Below are 20,890 nucleotides of genomic sequence, written 5' to 3'. Positions count from 1 at the left end.
ATCTACATCAACCCTAAGGAAGAGTGAAATAAAAACAAAAGTCAATGGTATTTTTTTTTTGCAGGTATTCAGAATACATTAATTTATCTTGACACAAAGAGTCACATAAGTGGGCTCCATTTTCTGGTAAGTTGTATTAATTATCTTGCATCTAAATATTCTATAGAGCATAAAACACGCATATATTTCCCCCCCCCCCCCCCGCTTTAGACAATGTAACGTCTGCAGACATTAAGAGGAAAACCAAAAGGAACGACGGAAAGGAATAGAATGGCAGCTGCCATTTTGTAAAGCTCCCTTTTGTGATTATTACGGAATGCAGATAGCTACCAAAATAAAGGAGGCACTTCAATTCAAGATGAACTTTGCGACCCCCCCCCCCCACCACCAATGATCACTGCTATTACAATTTTTTTTTAAATAAAACTAATATGATATCTACAATATTCTAACAATCTCAGAAGTTACTGGAGCGTGTAGACTTGTTCTAGTTCCAATAGCGGCGCTACTGTTTGGATTTTATTTTTTATACTGTTTGATTTATTGTGATGTATGTGGACGGAGCCTGGGTATGCCGATAGGCTCTGTTTTATATCGAAACTTGAAACCCAATAAAAAGAATTAAAAAAAAAACACGAAAAAACTAATATCACCCAAAGCAACCTGGTGCTTTAGCTCTGAGTCTTCTCCCTTCTTCCAGTTACATGAGGTGGGTCCTTCATGATATGAGGTGGGCCCTTCATGACATGAGGTGGGTCCTTCATGATATGAGGTGGGCCCTTCATGACATGAGGTGGGTCCTTCATGACATAAGGTGGGTTCTTCATGACATGAGGTGGGTCCTTCATGGAAGGAGGTGGGTTCCTCATGACATGAAGTGGGTCCTTCATGACATGAGGTGGGTCCTTCATGGCAGGAGGTAGGTTCTTCATGACATGAGGTGGGTCCTTCATGGAAGGAGGTGGGTCCTTCATAAGTCTGACATGAGGTGGGCCTTTCATGATAGGAGGTGGGTCTTTCATGAAATGAGGTAGGTCCTTCATGACATGAGGTGGGTCCTTCATGGAAGGAGGTGGGTCCTTCATGGAAGGAGGTGGGTCCTTCATGGAAAGAGGTAGGTACTTCATGACATGAGGTGGGTCCATCGTGGAAGGAGGGGGGTTCTTCATGACATGAGGTGGGTCCTTCATGGAAGGAGGTAGGTCCTTCATGACATAAGGTGGTTCCTTCATGGAAGGAGGTGGGTCCTTCATAAGTCTGACATGAGGTGGGTCTTTCATGACATGAGGTGGGTCCTTCATGACATGAGGTGGGTCCTTCATGGAAAGAGGTGGGTCCTTCATGGAAAGAGGTGGGTCCTTCATGGAAAGAGGTGGGTCCTTCATGGAAAGAGGTGGGTCCTTCATGGAAAGAGGTAGGTCCATCGTGGAAGGAGGGGGGTTCTTCATGACATGAGGTGGGTCCTTCATGATAGGAGGTGGGTCCCTTATAGAAGGAGGTGGGTGCTTCATGACATGAGGTGGGTCCTTAATGGAAGAAGGTGGGTGTCTGCATAATTTGGGCACCTTCCTACTGGCTGTCCCTCATTAAGGTCCTCTCAGGATCCAGAGGTCAGAGTGAGAGGACTGTTGGGGGCCGGCCAGTCTCCCCGTTCTTAAGCTCCTGTGACCGATTACGGGACACCGGCGGCGATCGGGTCCGCGGGCTCGATCACGGAGATTCGGACCGGGTCGTGTCCACACTGCCGGAGGCGCGCTCTCGACCCCGCGGCTGGGCTCTTAAAGAGGACGTACAGGTACGTGCCTGTGCCCAGCCGTGCCCTTCTGCCGACGTATATCGCAGTGCCGAATCGAAAAAAGGGGCCTGGTCCCTTAGCAACAAAATGGTCCGGGGCTTAAGTGGTTAAATTGGCCAAGGCCGCGGATTCGGGTTCGCCATCCTGCTCACTCGCATAATCCTCCTTTGGTCCTAAAAAAAAAAAAGTTAAATGAACGGCAATGAAAAAAAAAATAACTATTATCATTATCGCGCAACGCGAGGGGCGCGGGAGAAATAAACGCGTACTGACAATGGTTAGGTCAGAACTCCCTCGTCCGTCATTTCAGAACACCCATTTAAATGGCATCTTTGCAAAGAGATGCAAGGCTGAGGACAGCGCTTGTTTTCTCTTCTCCATTGAGATTTAAGTGATTTAAAACGCCATTCAATTAGCGGCGTTAAATGTTTACATTATCTTGATAGAAGACTAATATTTTCAATTGGGGGGGGAGAGGAGAGAGGATGTTCCAAGGTAAAACTTTAAAAGCTTTCAGAACACAAAACTCCACCAAGGTGATAGGCGGCGGCGGCCGCGGCGCTCATCTTATCCTCTATAGAAAGGTGACGGAGTGAATGCACGTCGAAAAAAAAAATACAAGGTGGATATATTATGATAACGTGAACACGTAAATATGGAATCAACGCAAGGTAAAAGCATTACTGAGACAAAAAAACTGCGCAAATGGAGAGACTAATGTATTAATTTATGAACGCGAAGAGCCTTGGAGTGAAAAAAACAAACCACAAAAAAAATAAAAATAAAAACGGATTGATTGGCAGAGGTGACATGATGGAGAGATGCTCACCTTCCATTTAACCAATGCCGGCAATTTAATGAATTATGATGTTAAACAAATGGGGTGTCAGGGTCACAGATTTGGGTTATAATAGGACATTGTGTCCAGGCCCAGGCTGGCCATAGCGCATACCAGGCATATGCCCGGTGGGCCGCAGGTCACGTCTTTGTAATGTAGGGGGGGGTCTGTAATGTAGGGGAGGTCTGTACTGTAGGGAGGGGGTCTGTACTGTAGGGAGGGGGGTCTGCACTGTAGGGAGGGGGTCTGCACTGTAGGGAGGGGGGTCTGTACTGTAGGGAGGGGGTCTGTACTGTAGGGAGGGGGTCTGTAATGTAGGGGAGGTCTGTAATGTAGAGGTGGTCTGTACTGTAGGGAGGGGGTCTGTACTGTAGGGAGGGGGTCTGTAATGTAGGGGAGGTCTGTAATGTAGAGGGGGTCTGTACTGTAGGGAGGGGGTCCGTACTGTAGGGAGGGGGTCTGTAATGTAGGGGAGGTCTGTAATGTAGGGAGGGGGTCTGTACTGTAGGGAGGGGTCGGTACTGTAGGGAGGGGTCGGTACTGTAGGGGGGGGGGGGTCTGCACTGTAGGGAGGGGGTCTGTACTGTAGGGAGGGGGTCTGTACTGTAGGGAGGGGGTCTGTAATGTAGGGGAGGTCTGTAATGTAGGGAGGGGGTCTGTACTGTATGGAGGGGGTCTGTACTGTGGGGAGGGGGTCTGTACTGTAGGGAGGGGGTCTGTACTGTAGGGAGGGGGTCTGTAATATAGGGGAGGTCTGTAATGTAGGGAGGGGGTCTGTACTGTATGGAGGGGGTCTGTACTGTGGGGAGGGGGTCTGTACTGTGGGGAGGGGGTCTGTACTGTAGGGGAGGCCTGTAATGTAGGGGGATCTGTACTGTAGGGAGGGGGTCTGCACTGTAGGGAGGGGGTCTGCACTGTAGGGAGGGGGTCTGTAATGTAAGGGAGGTCTGTAATGTAGGGGGTCTGTACTGTAGAGAGGGGGTCTGCACTGTAGGGAGGGGGTCTGTACTATATGGAGGGGGTCGGTACTGTAGAGAGGGGGTCTGTACTGTAGGGAGGGGGTCTGTAATGTAGGGGAGGTCTGTACTGTAGGGAGGGGGTCTGTACTGTATGGAGGGGGTCTGCACTGTAGGGAGGGGGTCTGTACTGTATGGAGGGGGTCTGCACTGTAGGGTGGGGGTCTGTACTGTATGGAGGGGGTCTGCACTGTAGGGTGGGGGTCTGTACTGTAGGGAGGGGGTCTGTACTGTAGGGAGGGGGTCTGTACTGTAGGGAGGGGGTCTGTACTGTAGGAAGGGGGTCTGTACCGTAGGGAGGGGGTCTGTACCGTAGGGAGGGGGTCTGTACCGTAGGGAGGGGGTCTGCACTGTAGGGAGGGGGCCTGTACTGTAGGGAGGGGGTCTGCACTGTAGGGAGGGGGTCTGTACTGTAGGGAGGGGGTCTGCACTGTAGGGAGGGGGTCTGCACTGTAGGGAGGGGGTCTGCACTGTAGGGAGGGGGTCTGTACTGTAGGGAGGGGGTCTGTACTGTATGGAGGGGGTCTGCACTGTAGGGAGGGGGTCTGTACTGTAGGGAGGGGGTCTGTACTGTAGGGAGGGGGTCTGTACCGTAGGGAGGGGGTCTGTACCATAGGGATGGAGTCTGTACTGTAGGGAGGGGGTCTGTACTGTAGGGAGGGGGTCTGCACTGTAGGGAGGGGGTCTGTACTGTAGGGAGGGGGTCTGTACTGTATGGAGGGGGTCTGCACTGTAGGGAGGGGGTCTGTACTGTAGGGAGGGGGTCTGTACCGTAGGGAGGGGGTCTGTACCATAGGGATGGAGTCTGTACTGTAGGGAGGGGGTCTGTACTGTAGGGAGGCCTGTGTAACATGCAGGGAGTCCAGAAGCTTCAAAAGTTTTAAAACAATTACAGCAACCAATTTGGAGCCCATTTGTATGAGTTTCCGACCTGGTTAGACACATTGTATCCGGCACCTCATCCCAAAATGTCTAGTACAGTGGAACCTCGGATTACGAGTATAACCCGTTCCAGGAGAATGCTTGTAATCGAAAGTACTCGCATATCAAAGCGAGTTTCCCCATTGAAGTCAATGGAAACGAAAATTATTTGTTCCGCATTGACTTAAATGGGATGCAATTCTGCATGCGGCCAGAGGCTGGGTGGGCGCTGGAGAGCCTCAGAGATGGCCGAAAAGGCCCGAGGACACTTCAGCTGACCTTGGCAAACCTCAGAAAGACTTTCTACCCAAGATTTGCTGAGGTCAGCCGTGCTGTCCTCGGGCCTTTCCGTGCATTTCCGAACGTCGCCGATCGGCTGCGAATGGCGACGTTTGGCTCTGCTCGGCTCTGGACCGCCCCCCCACCTCAGGCCACAAGCGGTACTGCACACAGCTTTAGCCTGAATCGTGCTCGTTTTGCGAGACAACACTCACAAACCGAGTATTTTTAAATACACAGCGCTCGTATTGCGAAACGCTCGTTAACCGCGTTACTCGCAATCCGAGGTTCCACTGTATATAGAGGGAAATACAAATGTAGGGCTAGGTGATAAAAAGCAATAATTAATAAACGATATACCAAAAAAGTATATCAAATTGTGCAATATTGTACAAACAGGACTTCTTATGTCTTTCTTTCTCCAATGTCTTTCTTCTTGTCACTCTTCCATAAAGGGCAGATTTGTGGAGAGACCACTAATAGTTGTCCTGTGGACAGATTCTCCCCCCTGAGCTGTGCAGCTCCTCCAGAGTTACCATGGGCCTCTTGGCTGCTTCTCTGATGAATGCTCTCCTTGCCCAGCCCGGTCAGTCTCCTTTAGGGTCAAGCTCTGCTTTAACGTTTTGGTACTCGCTCCCATTGCTGCTTGGATCGTCCCGTCTATCTAATTGGAAGTTGCCCCCCGCCTCCATGCCTGCAACCTTCTGGAACCCATCACAGCTCCCAGAAGGCTGCGGGATCATTCACAGGACACATGTGCAGTGGGAAGCCGGCTGTGAAGCTGCCACTGTCACACTATGAATGACAATTGCGCGATCATGCAGCGCTGTACCCAAACAAATTTGTATCAATTTTTTTTGATAAATAGAGCATTCTTTTGGTGGTATATAAAGTGCTTGTAAACCCTAGGACAAAAAAAAAGCCTGCAAGACAAAGGCATAATGAGCTGCCAGCCGGTTGCCAAACCTGCCTGCACCCGACCTCGGCTTGTCTTTGACTACGCTCCTGCCTGCTCCTTTTACTACCTTGCTGCCAGCCGGTTGCCGAACCTACCTGCACCCGACCTTGGCTTGTCTTTGACTATGCTCCTGCCTGCTCCCTCTGCTACCTGCCGATTGCCGAACCTGCCTGTATCCCGACCTTGGCTTGTCTTTGACTATGCTCCTGCCTGATCCTTCTGCTACCTTGCTGCCAGCCGGTTGCCGAACCTGCCTGCACCCGACCTTGGCTTGTCTTTGACTATGCTCCTGCCTGATCCTTCTGCTACCTTGCTGCCAACCGGTTGCCGAACCTACCTGCACCCGACCTCGGCTTGTCTTTGACTATGCTCCTGCCTGCTCCTTCTGCTACCCGGTTCCCGAACCTGCCTGCACCTGACCTCGGCTTGTCTTTGACTACGCTCCTGCCTGCTCCCTCTGCTACCTGTCGGTTGTCGAACCTGCCTGCACCCGACCTTGGCTAGTCTTTGACTACGCTCCTGCCTGCTCCTTCTACTACCTTGCTGCCAGCCGGTTGCCGAACCTGCCTGCACCCGATTTCGACTTGTCTTTGATTACGCTCCTGTCTGCTCCTTCTGCTACCCGGTTGCCGAACCTGCCTGCACCTGACCTCGGCTTGTCTTTGACTACGCTCCTGCCTGCTCCCTCTGCTACCTGCCGGTTGTCGAACCTGCCTGCACCCGACCTTGGCTAGTCTTTGACTACGCTACGTGCCTGCTCCTTCTACTACCTTGCTGCCAGCCGGTTGCCGAACCTACCTGCACCCGACCTTGGCTTGTCTTTGACTATGCTCTTGCCTGTTCCCTCTGCTACCTTCCGGTTGCCGAACCTGCCTGTATCCCGACCTTGGCTTGTCTTCGACTATGCTCCTGCCTGCTCCTTCTGCTACCTTGCTGCCAGCCGGTTGCCGAACCTGCCTGCACCCGACCTTAGCTTGTCTTTGACTACGCTCCTGCCTGCTCCTTCTACTACCTTGCTGCCAGCCGGTTGCCGAACCTGCCTGCACCCAACCTAGGCTTGTCTTTGACTACACTCCTGACTCCTCCTTCTGCTACCTTGCTGCCAGCCGGTTGCCGAACCTGCCTGCACCCGACCTTGGCTTGTCTTTGACTACACTCCTGACTGCTCCTTCTGCTACCTTGCTGCCAGCCGGTTGCCAAACCTGCCTGCACCCGACCTTGGCTTGTCTTTGACTATGCTCCTTCTACTACCTTGCTGCCAGCCGGTTGCCAAACCTGCCTGCACCCGACCTTAGCTTGTCTTTGACTACGCTCCTGCCTGCTCCTTCTGCTACCTTGCTGCCAGCTGGTTGCCGAACCTGCCTTCACCCGACCCCGGCTTGTGTTTGACTACGCTCCTGCCTGCTCCTTCTGCTACCTTGCTGCCAGCCGGTTGCCGAACCTGCCTGCACCCGACCTCGGCTTGTCTTTGACTACACTCCTGCCTGCTCCTTCTGCTACCTTGCTGCCAGCCGGTTGCCGAACCTGCCTGCACCCGGCCTCGGCTTGTCTTTGACTACGCTCCTGCCTGCTCCTTCTGCTACCTTGCTGCCAGCCGGTTGCCGAACCTGCCTGCACCCGACCTTGGTTTGTCTTTGACTATGCTCCTGCCTGCTCTTTCTACTACCTTGCTGCCAGCCAGTTGCCGAACCTGCCTGCACCCGACCTTGGCTTGTCTTTGACTACACTCCTGACTGCTCCTTCTGCTACCTTGCTGCCAGCCGGTTGCCAAACCTGCCTGCACCCGACCTTAGCTTGTCGTGGACTACGCTCCTACCTGCTCCTTCTACTACCTTGCTGCCAGCCGGTTGCCGAACCTGCCTGCCCCCGACCTCAGCTTGTCTTTGACTACGCTCCTGCCTGCTCCTTCTACTACCTTGCTGCCAGCCGATTACCGAACCTGCCTGCACCCGACCTCGGCCTGTCTTTGACTACGCTCCTGCCTGCTCCTTCTGCTGCCAGCCAGTTGCCGAACCTGCCTGCACCTGTCTGTTCTGGACTTGTTTACCAGTGTCTCCAGCCAGCCTGCCTTAGCTTAGTCTCCAGCCTGACAGTTGTTGCTGGTCCCATCCTGGCTCTACCATCAGTTCCGGTCCCGCTCCACTGCTAGCAACTCTGCCAGGCACACGTGCGACTCTGCACCCCCCGTGCCTCCTGTTTACTTTACCAGGGGCCTCGAATCAGAGGTATTAGAGAGGCCTCCCTATGCATATCAGACTCTACCACCAGGTACGTGACACTTATAAAACGAAATTATTTGACTAGATAACGTCAAAATCAGTTTTTCTAACTATTTTTTTTTCAGAATTTCTGTAAACGTTCTACAGGTTTGTGGCCAATTTTTAGGCCTTGAATGTAACAACAGGTCAGGTCAGAGAACATTCGCTCCAGCCGTTGAGGTTGAGCGGTTCTATCAATCTTTGAGATCTCTTTGAACTATTGTCATCTAATATAAAAGATAATGTACCCAGGTCTTTAGCCTTTCAAGGCTTTGCCACGCCCCTGGCTTGTCAACAATTTATCCGTCATCTTTTTTTTTTAAGAGAGAGGGGGGGGGGGCTTGCTTCCAAAAGAAGATGGCTGTATTCCCCTGCTTGTACCCTGTACAAAAAAAGAACGGAAAGTGCTTATCTATATTTCTAGACTGTAAGCTCTAATGAGCAGGACCCTCTGATCCCTCCTGTATTGAATTGTATTGTAACTGTACTGTCTTCCCTGATGTTGTAAAGCGCTGCGCAAACTGTTGGCGCTATATAAATCCTGTATAATAATAAAAATAATACATATGAGTAGGGTTGTCCCGATACCACTTTTTTCCAAGTACTCGCCGATACCGAATACCAATACTTTTTTTAAATGTCATGTGACTTTTTTTTTTTTTTTTTTACACAATTTTTTTTTTTACATATTTTTTTTCTTTTACAGTGATTTTTTTTAAAGGGGGGGGGGGTAGTGTATTGTCAGTGTGTTTTTTTTTTTCTTTTTTGATTATTTACATTTTATTTTTTTTTAATTTTTATTACGATTTGTTTTTCATTTTTTTAATCAGTCCTGTTGGGGGGGCTTTGGTGAGATATCAGGGGTCTTAACAGACCTCTGACATCTCCCCTTTAAAACAGAGAAAGGGACTAAGGACACAGATTCCCCAGTCTCTTTCTCTGCAGCCTCAGCTGAAATGAATAGAGGGAAGCTCCTCCATTCATAAACTGAAGCATCGTAAACACAAGTTACGATGCTCAGTTATGTGAATGGACAGTCAGTGATCACTGACGGCACAGGGGGGGGGGGGAGAGCGGCATGGAGGAGAGCGGCACTGGGGAACAAGACGGCACGGTGGGGGGAAATGCACGAGGGAGAGCGAGACGGGGGAGAGCGGCAGGGGGGAACAAGACGGCACTGGGGAAGAGCTGCACGGGGGAGAGCGGAACAGGGAACAAGATGGCATGGGGGGAGAGCGACACGGGAACAAGACGGCACTGGGGAACAAGACGGCACTGGGGAACAAGATGGCACGGGGGAACAAGACGGCACTGGGGAACAAGATGGCACGGGGGAGAGCGACATGGGGGAACAAGAAGGCAATGTGGGGAGAGCGGCACGGAGGGGGAGAAGACAACACGGAGAAGACTACTAACTTCCCCCACCACCCGATACTTGACTGCCCAGGTGAAGTATCGGACCATATCCCCAGAGTACAAGTACTTGGGAAATGCTTGGTATCTGTACCGATACTAGTATCGGTATCGGGACATCCCTACATATTATGTACCACAGGGGTCTCCAAACTTTCTAAACAAAGGGCCGGATTTGCTCTCCCTGCCGCCCCAAGGCCAGGTTCTGCAATGCACCCCCAACGAAACCCCCCCCCCCCCAAATCAATGGAGAATGGCAACCGGATGGCAGGGGTGGCGCGGTTAGTTCAAATATTTTTTGTTTCTTTTTTTTAACATTTTTATCATTTTTTTTTTATTTGTAGCTTGTCACTTTTATTTTTGTATAATTTTCTTATATTATTTTTTAATATTCTTTACTTTTTAAATACTTTTTTATTTTATTTATTACTTCTCATAATTTTTTTTATTTTATCATTTTTTTTCACTTAAAGTGGAGGTTCCCCCATAAAAAAAAATGTAAGATTAGATTCATGCTCATTTTGTGAAGGGGAATCGGCTAGTTTTTTAAAAAACGAAGCAGTACTTACTGTTTTAGAGAGCGATCTTCTCCGCAGCTTCCGGAAATGGTCTTCTGGTCTGGGCGTTCCTTCTTGATTGACAGGCTTCCGACGGTCGCATCCATCGCGTCACAAGTAGCCGAACGTCGGTGCGCAGGCGCCGTATAGAGCTGCACCGACGTTCGGCTTCTTTCGGCTACTCGTGACGCGATGGATGCGACCGTCGGAAGCCTCTCGGAAGACTGTCAATCAAGAAGGAACGCTCAGACCCGAAGACCATACCCGGAAGCGGCGGAGAAGATCGCTCTCTAAAACGGTAAGTACTGCTTCGTTTTTAAAACAACTAGCCGATTCCCCTAGACAAAATGAGCATCAATCTACGGGTAAAAATTATTTTTAGGGTGAACTCCCTCTTTAACTTTATTGCTATCACACAGGAGAAAACAATTCCCTGTGTGATAGTAATTGGAGGTGACAGATTCTCTTTATTGACCCAGTCACCTCGAAAACAGGAGTCCTAGCACTGTGCTAGAACTCCTGTCACAGCTGAGATGGGAAGAGCACAGCTCACCCCTCTCACTGTGTACATCGGCGGCAGGGACAGGAGACAGACTCGGCGGCCGTGGGGAGGACGGAGTCCCGAAAACAGAGCCAGCAGAGAGAGGTATGTGGGGGGGGGGGGGGGGGGGGGAGGACGGACGGTAGCACACATTTTACAAGTGATTGCGGCGACACACTACATTTATTCCTGCTAGAAAGCAACGTACCACCCTTAACGGTAAGTTCCGGGCGTCTGGAGGACTCCATGCCGCTCTCCCGCCCCGAGGCGCTCTGCCGCCCCCCCCAAAGGCTGGCCACGGTGGCCTTGTGGGAAACCCGGGCCTGGCCAGATTACGGTCTTTGAGACTTTACGGGGGCCGGACTGTGGCCAGTGGGAGTAGAAAATGGCTCAGGCTTAATGCTCAATGAGAGTAAAAAAAATAATTCTAGCACCAGAACGTCCTCCGTAACACTAAACTGATGACCTATCGGGGGCTTTTTTGAAGCGTCACCTATAGAAAATATAGGGTACTGAAGTATCTCGCCATTTCACGATCGCTCGCAAAATTTGAGGTTTGACATGTTGAGTATCTATTTACTCGGTGCGACCTCATCTATCGTGTTTTATCAAAAATTTGAGTAGTTGTTTGCGTTTGTTTGCTCTAAAATTAACTTTAGTGGCCCAGATTCAGCATAGCTTGCGCTATATTTGCGGGGGAGCAGGGCAACGATTTTGCCCTGCGCCCACGCAAATATTTTGCGCTGCCCTCGATTCACGGAGCAGTAGCTCCGTGACTTGCGAGGGCGCGCCGGCAAATTTGCCCGGCGTAAGCGCACAAGTTAAATGATCCCGCCGGGGGCGGGAATCATTTAAATTAGGCGTGCTCCCGCGCCGAGCGTACAGCGCATGCTCCGTCGGGAAACTTTCCCGACGTGCATTGCGGCAAATGACGTCGCAAGGACGTCATTTACTTCGAAGTGAACGTGAATGGCGTCCAGCGCCATTCACAAAGCACTTACGCAAACGACGTAACATTTGAACGTCGCGACGCCGGAGCGGCGGTATACTTTAGCACAGGCTGCCCCTGCTATTAGAATGGGCAGCCTTGCGCTAATGTAGCCGTACGGAAACTCCGTACCTGGCTTGCGCGGGGCCCGCGCAAGATTGTGAATCAGTGGTAGTATGCAATTTGCATACTACACGCTGATACACAATGGGAGCGCCCCCCCAAGAATGCAGCCTAAAATCTGCGAGGCATAAGAGCCTTATGCCTCGCAGATTTTAGGCTGCAGCCGGTGTAACGAGGTTCCTGAATCAGGAGCACTCGTTAAACCGGAGCAAGTAAGCAATTGCGCCGTGTAACTCATGGTTACACGGGCGCAATTGCTTCTTGAATCTGGGCCAGTGTGTTTTTTTAGATATGTACAATTCGTTTTGTTCCGAATTTGTTTTTCTTTTTAACCAATTTTCGTCAAATTTTTATATTTGAGAATTCGGAAATTTAAAATTCGAAAATGCCAAATTTTCGGAAATACGAGAATTCGGAGATTCAAAAATTTGGAGATTCGGAAATTCTAAATTTCTGAAATTAGAAAATCCGAAAACCCGAAAATTTTTAAATCTAAAATAATAACTAACTAATAAGAACTTAAAGGGATTGTAAAGGTACAATTTTTTTTTTTCCTAAATATCTTCCTTTCCCTTAGTGCCGTCCTCCTTCACTTACCTCATCCTTCCATTTTGCTTTTCAATGTCCTTATTTCTTCTGAGAAATCCTCACTTCCTGTTCTTCTGTCTGTAACTCCACACAGTAATGCCAGGCTTTCTCCCTGGTGTGGAGTGTCGTGCTCGCCCCCTCCCTTGGACTACAGGAGAGTCAGGACGCCCACTAACACACAGCTCCTTTCTCTATCTGCAACGTAGAGAGTGTCCTGACTCTCCAGTAGTCCAAGGGAGGGGGCGAGCACGACACTCCACACCAGGGAGAAAGCCTTGCATTACTGTGTGGAGTTACAGACAGAAAAGGAAGTGAAGATTTTTTCAGAAGAAATAAGGACATTTAACCACTTAAGGACTGCCAAACGCCGATATACGTCGGCAGAATGGCACGGCTGGGCACAATCACGTACCTGTACGTCCTCTTTAAGTGCCCAGCCGTGGGTCGCACGCCCGCGACCCCATCCGAAGCTCCATGACCGCGGCCTAAAAAAGGGGGCCCAAATTCCTACTAACAAGGAGGACCTAATAAAGGGGGTCCAACCTGCTACTAGAAAACGTTACATATATATATATATATATATATATATATATATATATATATATATATATGTAACGTTTTCTAGCAAAAAAATTATGATTTTTACATGAAGGAGAGAAATGCCAGTTTTGAGATGGTTAATAGTTAGTAATAGTTAAGTTATTATTAGTTAGTTATTATTTTGGATTTTTGAATTTTCAGGTTTTCACATTTTAATTTTTTCATTCTAAATTTGAAAGGAAATTCCAATACCTAGAATTTAATAGTTAGTTATTATTAGTTAGTTAGTTATTATTTCAAACTTTTGGATTTTCGTTCTTTCAAAATTTCTTTCTTATTTTTGAATTATCGAATTTCCGGATTTTCGAATTGACAAATTTCGATCATAACGAAGGACCCGAAAAAAAAAATAAAAAAAAAAAATGAAAAAAATCGTCAGTACACGTCTTTTTTACAAAATTGTTGCATTTCCTAGACCTTTGGGTAAATATCAAGTGACATAAAAAATTGGAACTATCACTATATTATGCAAACATGCAATTGGAATATTTTTGAGACTATCACTATATTATTCTCTAGGGTGTCGGCTTTTATCAAATCGATCATGTCTGGGGTTTTTATGAGATCTTCAGGCCTAACAATATTTTTCAAACACGTGTCCCAAAAAAATGCAAAAACAGCGAAAAGATTAACTTCCTATTCAATTGTAAACCAAAAGCGAGCCTGGCGTCCTGAGATTACGGATTGTCGCTGGGTGAGTGCGATGTGCGTTCTCTATCTCCATCTTCCTGGGCTGATGGGAAGAAATTTGGAGAACTTGAAAGAAAAACAAAAAAAAAAAAAAAGCCATTCAGGCTCTAAAGTGCACGACTCTCATTTATAACAAGGAAGTTCCCATTTCCAAGGCCGCTAGAAAGGAGATTTCAGGAAGCCAAAATCATTTACAGAGAAACAAATCAGGAAGTGATTGAAACGTTTTTCATCCTTTGAAGATATTCAAAGCAGATAAGAGGCTGAAGCGGGGGCAGCACAAGGTCAAGTCAAGTGAACTCGGCTTTTCTATTTCAAAAGTTTGGAGCTTCCAAATCAAGTCAAATAAATGTTCTCTTCCTTGTTATAAGGGAATTATGAAAAAGCATGGCTTGGTATAATTTAAAGCTGAAGTAGTAGCGGGTTGGACCCCCTTTATTAGGTCCACCTTGCTAGTAGCGGGTTGGACCCCCTTTATTAGGTCCCCCTTGCTAGTAGCGGGTTGGACCCCCTTTATTAGGTCCACCTTGCTAGTAGCGGGTTGGACCCCCTTTATTAGGTCCACCTTGCTAGTAGCGGGTTGGACCCCCTTTATTAGGTCCACCTTGCTAGTAGCGGGTTGGACCCCCTTTATTAGGTCCACCTTGCTAGTAGCGGGTTGGACCCCCTTTATTAGGTCCACCTTGCTAGTAGCGGGTTGGACCTCCTTTATTAGGTCCCCCTTGCTAGTAGCGGGTTGGACCCCCTTTATTAGGTCCACCTTGCTAGTAGCGGGTTGGACCTCCTTTATTAGGTCCCCTTTGCTAGTAGCGGGTTGGACCCCCTTTATTAGGTCCCCCTTGCTAGTAGCGGGTTGGACCTCCTTTATTAGGTCCCCCTTGCTAGTAGCGGGTTGGACCCCCTTTATTAGGTCCACCTTGCTAGTAGCGGGTTGGACCTCCTTTATTAGGTCCCCTTTGCTAGTAGCGGGTTGGACCCCCTTTATTAGGTCCCCCTTGCTAGTAGCGGGTTGGACCTCCTTTATTAGGTCCACCTTGCTAGTAGCGGGTTGGACCTCCTTTATTAGGTCCCCCTTGCTAGTAGCGGGTTGGACCTCCTTTATTAGGTCCCCCTTGCTAGTAGCGGGTTGGACCTCCTTTATTAGGTCCCTCTTGCTAGTAGCGGGTTGGACCCCCTTTATTAGGTCCCCCTTGCTAGTAGCAGGTTGGACCCCCTTTATTAGTTCCCCTTGCTAGTAGCGGGTTGTTGGACCCCCTTTTGCCTTCTTTCTTGGTGGCATAGCAGTCTGTATGAAAATAGGAACGTCCATTTCTGCAGACTGAAGTGCAACCATCAAGGCGTTTTGACTTGGGACTCCCCGGACTCTTTATTAGGTCCTCCTTGCTAGTATCGGGTTGGTCCCCCTTTATTAGGCCCCCCATTGCTAGTAGCGGGTTGGACCTCCAATAGGCTTCAATATTGGGTGGGCTCGGTTCACAGAGAGCGAGCTCCAATCCCACCCAGGTGTGTTACCCACAGTGAATTAATATTCGCTGTTGTAACACTGATCCTCCTTCCAGTCAATCAGAAAGCCGCGGTTTTGTCACCCGATTGGCTGAAGGGACAGGCGATCCTATTGGACGCCTAGGAGAAGGAGGAGCTGGAAGCCGCCATGGAGGAGAGGACATGGAGCCGCTGCTTGCCACCCGCCGCCACCAATGGGGTAAGTGCTGGACCGACCGACAAACAGCAGGGGGTGCCACTCAGGCGGGGGTAAGGGAAGGGTGGTTGTTTGCTGCCCCCCCAAAATAAAAACACCAGCCACCACTGATAGGCTGTGATTGGCTCTGTCTGTACCATGTGATCACTGAGGCCAATCACAGCTAGGAACACAATTGTATACAATGGATGGCATGAAATGAAGCCATCCATTGTTTACAATTTTCATGTTATCTGCTGTGATTGGTCACTGGTAGTGGGCCAGTGATGTGTCACCGGACACAGCCAGTGACAGGTGATGCCGCTGTGTGGCCTCGTCACCAAACCAGAGGCACCTTCTGGGAGGACAACAGTCAGGGCCGGACTTACCATTGGGCTTGACTGGGTTCAAGGCCATGGGCCCCGCCCAATAGGGGGCCCCGGGAGGAGGAAGCAGGAAGAGCCATGCCGCTGCTGATGAAGAGGTAAGAAGTCCCCTTCACCCCCCAGTTCAACTACGATCGGCTGCCCCCCCTCAACAACTTGATCAATCGGCGACCCCCCCCCCCCCCCCCTGCTCAACAACTTTGGTCAGCTCCAATCGACAACTCGGATCGGTGGCAGCCCCCCCGCTCAACAACTTCGATCAGCTTCGATCTCCAGGCCCCCCCCCCGCTCAACAACTTAGACCCCCCCCCGCTTCTCGGCTCCAGGGGGGGGTCCCTCAATCCTACACACAAAAAACCCAGGGGCCCCCACCACCCTAAGTCCTGCCCTGACAACAGTGCTCCCACCCAGCCACCACTTTGCTATAGGCCCGGGGTAGGAAGGTGGTAATTTACCACAACACAGGTTTAAACAAGAGGTGTAGTATTTTTGTCAACTCATTACACCACGACGCAACAGATGGCTCACATCTGTGCATTGTGATTACTATTATTATATAGGATTCATGTAGTGCCAACAGTTTGCACAGAGCTTTACAACATGGAAGCAGACAGTACAGATACAATTCAAAACAAGAGAAATCAGAGGGCCCTGCCCCTTAGAGCTTACAATCTAAAAGGGGAGGGTCAAGTGATACAAAAGGTAATAAGTGTTGTTGTTCAGGTGTTGGGAAGAGGCAGAAAAGCTGCTCTAAAGAGAAGGGTTTTAACCGCTTGCTGACCCCTATAGCAGATTTACTGTGCAGAATCACGTATACAGTGGGGGCAAATAATGATTTGCTCCCCTGCAGATTGTGTGTTTGCCCACTTACATAGAAATGAAGGGTCTATCATTTTTATCATTGGTGTATTTTATATGATAGAGACAGAATATCAACCAAAAATCCAGAGAAATCACATGATACAAATGTTATAAATGGAGTTGCAGTTCGGTGAGTAAAATAAGTATTTGAACCTCATAGTAGTTGGTGGAGAAACCCTTGGGGTAGATTCAGAGAGCAATTACGCCTGCGTAATTGCTAAGTAGCGCCGGCGTATCTACTTTCTGTATTCAGAAAGCTAGATACGCCGACTGTAGCCTAAGATACGACTGGCATAAGTCTCTTATGCCGTCGTATCTTAGGGTGCATTCTGACGCTGGCCGCTAGGTGGCATTCCCGTAGTTGTCAGCGTAGAGTATGCAAATTGCATACTTACGCCGATTCACAAACGTACGTGCGGCCGGCGCTTGTTTTTTACGTTGTTTGCGTACGTCGTTTTCGCTGTAAGGCTGCTCCTGCTATTAGGAGGCGCAGCCAATGTTCAGTATGGACGTCGTTCCCGCGTCGCGATTTCAACATTTTACATCGTTTGCGTAAGTCGTCCGTGAATGGCGATGGACGCCATTTACGTTCACGTCGAAACCAATGACGTCCTTGCGACGTCACTTACCGCAATGCACGTCGGGAAATTTTAGGGACGGCGCATGCGCAGTACGTTCGGCGCGGGAACGCGCCTAATTTAAATGATCCACGCCCCCTACAGGATCATTTGAATTACGCGCGCTTACGCCGGCCCCTTTTATGCTACGCCGCCGCAACTTTACAGGCAAGTGCTTTGTGAATCATGCACTTGCCCGTTAAACTTGCGGCGGCGTAACGTAAATGTAAAAGCGAGCAAACATGATGGACTTTTACGGTACCAAAGAGGAACTTTTAATTAGAATATTTTATCAAATGTTTTTATTAACAAAAGGTTTAAAACATTATTCATTTCATAAAATCATTAACTTGTTAATGGATATCATTGAATTTAGAGATCTTTGTTATTACAGTTGTCAAGTGGTTGACGCGTTTCGCATTCTTGCTTCTTCAGAACCTTGGCCAAGAGGAGAAGCGATCGTATTGGCTGCTGCTCAGAGGGAAGCCGCCGTGAAGCCCAAGACGCGGAGGAGGAGGAGACACAGGAAGGAACCGAAGCTGCCCATGACCTGGGTAAGTATGGAGCCAACCGACCGACCTTCCTGGGTGGGGTGGGTTTTTTAGCGTGATGTCTTGTTTGCCGCCTCCCCCCAAAAATATACAGCTGCCACTGGTTACCAGGTTTGCACACATCTCAGGAGGGATTTTGTTCCACTCTTCTTTACAGATCTTCTCGAAATTCTTAACCACTTCAGCCCCGGAAGAATTGGCTGCCCAATGACCGGGCCATTTTTTGCGATACGGCACTGCGTCGCTTTAACTGAAAATTGCGCGGTCGTGCGACGTGGCTCACAAACAAAATTGGCGTCCTTTTTTCCCCACAAATAGAGCTTTCTTTTGGTGGTATTTGATCACCTCTGCGTTTTTTTTTTGCGCTATAAACAATAGGGCGACAATTTTTTAAAAAATTCAATATTTAAATATTGAATAAATAAATATCCCCGAAAAATATATATATAAAAAAAAAAAAATTCCTCAGTTTAGGCCGATACGTATTCTACGTATTTTTGGTAAAAAAAAAAAAAAAAAAATCGCAATAATCGTTTATCGATTGGTTTGCGCAAAATTTATAGCGTTTACAAAAGAGGGGATAGTTTTATGGCATTTTTATTAATATATATTTTTTTTTTACTACTAATGGCGGCGATCAGTGTTTTTTTGTCGTGACTGCGACATTATGGCGGACACATTGGACAATTTTGACACATTTTTGGGACCATTGTCATTTTCACAGCAAAAAGTGCTATAAAAATGCATTGATTACTGTGAAAATGCCAATTGCAGTTTATGAGTTAACCACTAGGGGGCGCTGTAGGGGTTAAGTGTGACCTCATGTGTGTTTCTAACTGTAGGTGGGCGGGGCTGTAGGTGTGACGTCATTGATTGCCTTTCCCTATATCAGGGAACACACGATCAATGAAGCTGCCACAGTGAAGAACGGGGAAGGTGCGTTTACACTCACCTCTCCCTGTTCTTCAGCTCCGGGGACCGATCGATTGCGACCCCACGGCTGGGCTTAAGGTCGGTGTTAGGCGGTCCTTAAAGCGGGAGTTCACCCAAAAAAATTTTTTGAACATTACATTCAGCCGAGTTGTCCTAATGACAATCGGCTGTTTTTTTGTTTTTGTTTTTTTTCGTACATACCGACTTTCACCGCCGCTTCCGGGTATGTCTGCGGGACTGGGCGTTCCCATCTGATTGACAGGCTTCCGACCGTCGCATACAGCGCGTCACGGGTTGCCGAAAGAAGCCGAACGACGGTGCGGCTCTATACGGCGCCTGCGCACCGACGTTCGGCTTAAGTGGTTAAAGTGTGTGTGTAAAAGCAGGCGTCCCAATACTTTTGACAATATAGTGAATGCAGGATCCTTGGTTTAGTAACACTTTTTTTTTTTTTTTTTTTTATATCAAAACTTTTTTTATTGACCAGAGTAGTGAGTAACTGAGTCACAACAATGGGATAAACATGATTCCCCACAGTTGAATTATACACAAATCACACATATGATGCAGTTACCCGGTATAAGTTGTATATATAACCTCATTTTTTTTATAAACAAAACTAAATAATGAAAAAAAAAAAAAATAAAGAAAGGGGGGGGGGAGGGAAAGAGAGGATATAAAATAGGGTAAAATACAAACATTACAAAGAATAGTCACCTTCCTCCAGGCTTGTTAATAGGCCCTTATGTAACACTATAAATCAGGGGTCTCAACCTGGCGGTCCGCCAGCTGTTGCAAAAAATAAAAGTCATAAGAGGTATTGCAGGGCTGACAGTTACAAGCAGAGGCATGATGGGACTTGTAGTTCCTGCAACAGCTGGAGGGCCACCAGTTTGAGGCCTGTTGCTTTAAATAGATTCTGCCTGACCCATGATTGCGCCACCAAGGTCACATGGGATGCCAGCAGCCAATCAGATGCTCCCTCTCTGTGACCATGTAGATCAGGGGTGTCAAACTCAATTTCATGGTGGGCCGCATCGGCATTATGATTGCCGTCTAAAGGGCAGGTTGTATCTGTGAGATTAGATGTCCAGCGCATCCCCTCCCCCTTACATTAGATGCCACCCCACCATCAGAAGTTGAGTCCCCCCCACTCTCCCTTATGCTGCTGCTGGGAAGAAGCTGGATGCATTGCTTGAAAGCAGAAAGTAGGGGTCTGGAGGAGGACCAGGGGAGGCCTGCGTGCCTTGTGTTTGACACCTGTGATCAGGGTCGCCATCAGGGGGGTACAGACAGTACACTTGTAAGGGGCCTGGAGGTCCCCAGGGCCCCAGATGGCAAAATATATATATATTTTTTTTTTATTATTATTAAAGGGCCCAGAGGTCCCCAGATGGCAACCCCCCCTCCCTTTTTTTTATAAAAACACATTTTTTTTTTATATATATTTTTTCATTTATTTTTATTAAAGGGCCCAGAGGTCTCCAGGGCCTCGGATTGCAACCCCCCCCTTTTTTTTTAATAAACATTTTTTTTATTTCTTTTTTATTAACCACTTAAGGACCGCCTAACGCCGATATACGTCGGCAGAATGGCACGGCTGGGCACAATCACGTACCTGTACGTGATTGTTAAATGCCCAGCCATCCGAAGCTCTGTGACCGCGGGACCCACGGACCCGATCGCCGCTGGAGTCCCACGATCGGCCCCCGGAGCTGAAGAACAAGGAGAGCCGTGTGTAAACACAGCTTCCCCGTTCTTCACTGTGGCGCTGTCAGTGATCGTGTGTTCCCTGATATAGGGAAACACGATCAATGACGTCACACATCCAGCCCCGCCCCCCCTACAGTTAGAAACACATATGAGGTCACACTTAACCCCTTCAGCGCCCTCTTGTGGTTAACTCCTAAAAGGTAATTGTCATTTTCACAGTAATCAGTGCATTTTTATAGCACTTTTTGCTGTGAAAATGACAATGGTCCCAAAAATGTGTCAAAATTGTCCGAAGTGTCCGCCATAATGTCGCAGTCACGAAAAAAAAAAATCGCTGATCGCCGCCATTAGAAGTAAAAAAAACAAATTATAAAAATGCAATAAAACTATCCCCTATTTTGTAAACGCTATACATTTTGCGCAAACCAAATCGATAAACGCTTATTGCGTTTTTTTTTTACCAAAAATAGGTAGAAGAACACGTATCGGCCTAAACTGAGGGAAAAAAATATTTTTTTTATATATTTTTTGGGGATATTTATTATAGCAAAAAGTAAAAAATTGTTTTTTTTTTCCGAAATTGTCG

At 48.3% G+C, this 20,890-nt stretch overlaps 1 protein-coding gene across 1 annotated transcript; it reads right to left on the bottom strand.

Annotated features, from left to right (window-relative positions):
• Positions 1 to 671: 671 nt before the first annotated feature.
• On the bottom strand, positions 672 to 1,511 carry LOC120909841 (extensin-1-like). Its single transcript, XM_040321568.1, has one exon. The coding sequence runs from the start codon at positions 1,509 to 1,511 to the stop codon at positions 672 to 674; it is 840 nt and encodes a 279-aa protein (XP_040177502.1).
• Positions 1,512 to 20,890: the final 19,379 nt, after the last annotated feature.

The sequence above is a fragment of the Rana temporaria genome, chromosome 8, assembly GCF_905171775.1.
Source record: "Rana temporaria chromosome 8, aRanTem1.1, whole genome shotgun sequence".
NCBI classification, from domain to species: domain Eukaryota; kingdom Metazoa; phylum Chordata; class Amphibia; order Anura; family Ranidae; genus Rana; species Rana temporaria.
The sequence above is the reverse complement of the archived record's forward strand: the minus strand, read 5'-3'. Positions and strand labels throughout refer to the sequence as shown.

What these genes read in the sequence shown, in the direction of transcription:
- LOC120909841 (XM_040321568.1), bottom strand. Translation starts at nt 1,511, where the DNA reads ATGAAGCACCCACCTCCTTCTATAAGGGACCCACCTCCTATCATGAAG.